This window comes from Bison bison, unplaced genomic scaffold (assembly GCF_000754665.1).
Source record: "Bison bison bison isolate TAMUID 2011002044 unplaced genomic scaffold, Bison_UMD1.0 scf7180017864342, whole genome shotgun sequence".
NCBI classification, from domain to species: domain Eukaryota; kingdom Metazoa; phylum Chordata; class Mammalia; order Artiodactyla; family Bovidae; genus Bison; species Bison bison.
In genome coordinates this window covers 152,803-156,962 of record NW_011494914.1, presented here as the reverse complement: position 1 = coordinate 156,962, position 4,160 = coordinate 152,803, and the positions used below count along the sequence as shown (strand labels likewise).

Sequence of the window (4,160 nt, the reverse complement as noted above, 5' to 3'; positions counted from 1 at the left end):
CGGGCCACACCAGAAAGACCAGTCCTGAGATGCTGGCAGTCCTGGGTGATGTCACCGGGAGAGTGAAAGCAACCACATGGCAATCAATCAATAGGCCAGTCAATCGACTAACGGAGCCCCAGTAAGATCTCCAGCCATGGGGCTTCCCTGGTTGGTAACACCTCATGTGTGCTGACGCTGGGAGGTGTGGAATCCGGACTCCACCAGGTCAGGACGGTGGCAGCCTGGGTCCAGACCTCCCCCTGGGACCCTGCCTCACGCTGGGCTGAGTCCACTCCACTCTCCCCGGGACAAACCTCAACTTGGCTGCGACACTTTCCACTGAGTCCTTCTAACTTGTTTTTGAACCTGAGGGCAGATGGGGAGACCCTATGAAGCAGCTGTTGGCGTCAGAAGCATGGACGTTCTTGGGGACTCTTAGGAGATGTGCTAACTTTTCAGTGGTCCCTGAACTTTCGCAGCCATTGGCGTCCACTGAGCAAAGGAGGGCCAGGCAGGGAGCCCCCGGGCCAGCCAGCAGCCGATCTGCTCGTTCTACCTGGACACTCGAGGGCCTCGGGCCACCCACCCCACGGCCCATTAGGACTAACCACTGAGCCTGCAGACAAGCCAGCACCCCCTCAACTGTATGATGTAGCTCAGAAGCTGGGGAGAAGGCATCGGAGACTGAATTCCACCAACCTTGTTTTTGTCTTCAGTTCTGGCTGCTTGTCGACATGCTGGGTGCCAAATGGAGGAGCCTGCGGACAGATGGCCAACAGGAAGAGTTAGTCTGGATTCCCAGAGGTAGGGCTGTGTGGGGGTCAGGAGGAAGGGGTCAGTGTCCACACTAGGATCCCACCACACTCTTCTCTGCCAAGTCACACTGAGACCCCATCAACCTCCTCTGTGCCGAGTCACACTGGGACCAACCACCCTCCCCTGTGCCGAGTCACACGGGGGCCCCACAGGCCTCCTCTGTGATGATCACACTGGGACCACACCGCCCTCCTCTGTGCCGAGTCACGGGTTGTTCCTGGGTCTGCGGCTCTCGGGCTCTGGGGCTCACAGTCCCACTGGCGACGTGGAATAAACAGGTAAAGCATCACCATGAGCCAGTGCTCCCACGGGACCCCTCGGATCCCCAGCACCCAGAGGAGGCTTTTGAGGAGCGCTCTGGGGGTGGCTTCTATTCAGAGCCAGATAACTCAGGCAGCAGATAAAGGGGGCTGCTCCTCTCCGTGAAGTGGGCAGTGGCCAAGCGCAGCCATGGGCACAGTGGAGTGTGGAGCTGGGCGCGACCTGAATGGGAGATGAGGGCTTTGGGGCGGGGCTCTCAGCTGGAAGGCAGGAAGGAGGACCCTCAGGTGGGAACCTGAGGTGTGGGCTGGGAGTGGGACTGTGGGCTGGGGCCCCAGCCCCTCACTGCTTCCCAGGGTGTCTGAGCTGTCTCGGTCATGCCAGCCCCACCCAGCCTTCCCCATCTATGGTCCCACCATCAAGGTCACAGGTCCCCCAGGGCCCTGAGGGCTTTGCGTGTGTGCTAAGTTGCTTCACTCGTGTCTGCCTCTATGGAGCACAGCCCGCCAGGCTCCTCTGTCCATGGGATTCTCCAGGCAAGAACACTGGAGTGGGTTGCCATGCCCTCCTCCAGGGGATCGAAGCTGTATCTCTTATGTCTCCTTCACTGGCAGGTGAGTTCTTTACCACAAGCACCCTCCCCGCTCCCCACCCAAGGGTCCTGCTCTTCTCTAATTCAAACTTGACCTCCCCAGACTTCAGGCATTTCCCACCTTCACTCGGGGCCAACAATAATCCTACCTCAGCAGGCCACTGGGAGAACTTAATACAATGAAACAAGGGTAAGGACTTCAGGGTCCGGAGACGCTGCTTCCCGCCTCGCTGAACCTCAGCCTGACCCCCCTGCGCCCCCCGCACCCCACACCCCACTCACACAGCCTCTGCCGGGGGAAGGTTTCCGCCCTCTGGTACCAGGCCAGCCCACGTCCCCTTGGAGATGGGAGCTGTGTCCATACCACTCTCAGGTCCACACAGAGTAGACAGAGTAGGGGGCCTGACTGGTCGTAGGGGCTTAAACCTGTGGCAGGAGGAGCTGCAGCCCGTTTCTGCCTGCAAAGCCTCTAGGCCATGTGAGTTAACACTTGGGAAGGGAGCTCATTTCTGCCCCTCCCTGGAAAAGCACCTACACCTACCTGGAGCTCCCAGAGAGACCGGGAATCGATTGGTGTGTGTGAGCTTTTATTAAAAAAATATATTGTTTATGATCGCAAAGGTAATGGATGTTCTTTAAAAAAAAAAATGTACTGATTTGGCTGTCTCAAGTCTTAGTTACAGCATGCAGGATCCTTAGGTACAGCACGTGGGATCTAGTTCCCTGAGCAGAGATCAAACCTGGGCCCCCTGCACTGGTAGTGAGGAGTCTTAGCCACTGGACCCACCAGGGAAGTCCCGGTAATAGGTACTCTTTGTTAAAATCTAAGCAAGACCTTAAAGGAATCAGCAAGAAAATGAGAGTCATCTGCAGTCTCCTGCTTGCTGTCATCCAGTGCACGTTAAATACAGCATTTGCACGCAGTTTTGTATTCTGTGAGTTTTGCTTTAAAATGTCTTAGTGTTCCTCCACATAATTAAATATCAAAGGTGTAACTTTTAAGGGCTGCATAATATTCCATGGTAAGGATCAATAGGAATCTCTTTATCTGCTCCCTGACTGTTACTTCCAACGTTTTATTTCTAAATAAAGTCATGGGAACTCCATGAAACACAAATTCCACTTCATCTCTCTTACTGACTTGAAGGCTTCCTAAAAGTGGGTCCTCCTGGCTCAGAGAGTGTGGGCATTTTTAAGGCTTTTGAGGCATTTTGGCAAGTTCACAATTTTCGCTCCATCAGCCAGGTAAGAGGCCCGTCTACTCCAATTCTCCAAATAGCGGGATGTGTCTGTCCTTTTAACCTTTGTTGATCCAATGGGGGAAAATAGCATCTAATTGTTATTTTAATCTGGGTACCCCTGATTATTCAGGTTCCCTCGTGGCTCAGTAGTAAAGAATCCACCTGCCAAGAAGACTCAAATTCAATCCCTGGTCCAGGAAGATCCCCTGGGAGGAGGGAATGGCATCCCACTCCGGTATTCTTGCCTGGAGAATCCCACGGACAGAGGAGCCTGGCGGGCTACAGCCCATGGGGCCGCAAGAGAGTTGGGCACAACCAAGTGTCTAACATAACAACCACGCTGGTAATTAGTGAGTGCCAACCTTCTTCCCGGGCATGTACCGAGTCTGCAGACAGGCAGCTGCATCCAGGGCTGGGAGGCGGGGCTGGTATTTGGCAGGAGTTTGGTGAGGGGGCTGCCTCATCTCCCTCGGAGGCCAGAGGGCTCACGACCCTGCTCCTCTGAGCTTTGACCCTGCTCCTCTGAGCTTTTACTGCTCGGGATTCATCCATCAGACACACCCTCCTGGAGCCCCAGCACGCAGGAGGACCAGGCAGGCAGAGGGTCTCACAGTGTCTGTGCAGGGTGTGAAAACCACCAGCCAGGTCTGCACCCTCAGGGCACAGACTGGGGAACGGGAGGCAGGAAGACAGGCTTTGACACTCCACAGGAGGTCAGGGCGGGTCCGGCTTTAGAAACAGGGAGCCGGCCTCAGCCCAGAGCCATGAAGAGCGTCTTTGTCCTGAGACTGGGTCCCCTTGATGGCGAGCTCGTGTCCCAGGCTCCCGTGCTTGGTGTCAGCATGTCCCGAAAGCACTGTCGCGGTGGGGGGTGGGCGCCTCGGGCTGCAGGGGGCTTCCTCCCCACCCAAGACATCCCGGCACAGCTGGGAGGGGCCCAAAGGACCCCTTTGATAAGCTCTCAAGACTAAAGAACAAGAGGGGACACCGGGGACCAGGCCGTCCCGGCTGACGTCAGCCCCCAAGCTTGTCTCAGAAAAGCAGGCCTGTGTGACACACGGTCCCCGGGTGAGCTCATCCCACTGCCCATCTGGGGGACACTGTGCAGCCCGCTCGGCTTGCCTCTGGGGTCACGAGACAGAAAAGACACTGAGACCACGTCGGGGGGCAGGGGAAGGGTCTCAGCATCCAACCATCCTGCTGGGGCCCTTGGGGAAGGCCTTCAGCCTGTGAACCCAGGCCCAGCGAGAATCCTGCTGAGCTGCCTT

At 56.5% G+C, this 4,160-nt stretch overlaps 1 protein-coding gene across 3 annotated transcripts in view; it reads right to left on the bottom strand.

Annotated features, from left to right (window-relative positions):
- Positions 1–4,160, bottom strand: part of ABLIM2 (actin binding LIM protein family, member 2) — a 143,266-nt gene that overhangs the window by 79,767 nt on the left and 59,339 nt on the right. For all 3 annotated transcript variants that reach the window (XM_010854526.1, XM_010854525.1, XM_010854524.1), the window contains exon 8: positions 682–740. In XM_010854526.1, coding sequence (XP_010852828.1) covers positions 682–740 — 59 coding nt within the window. The remainder of the gene's footprint in view (positions 1–681; positions 741–4,160) is intronic.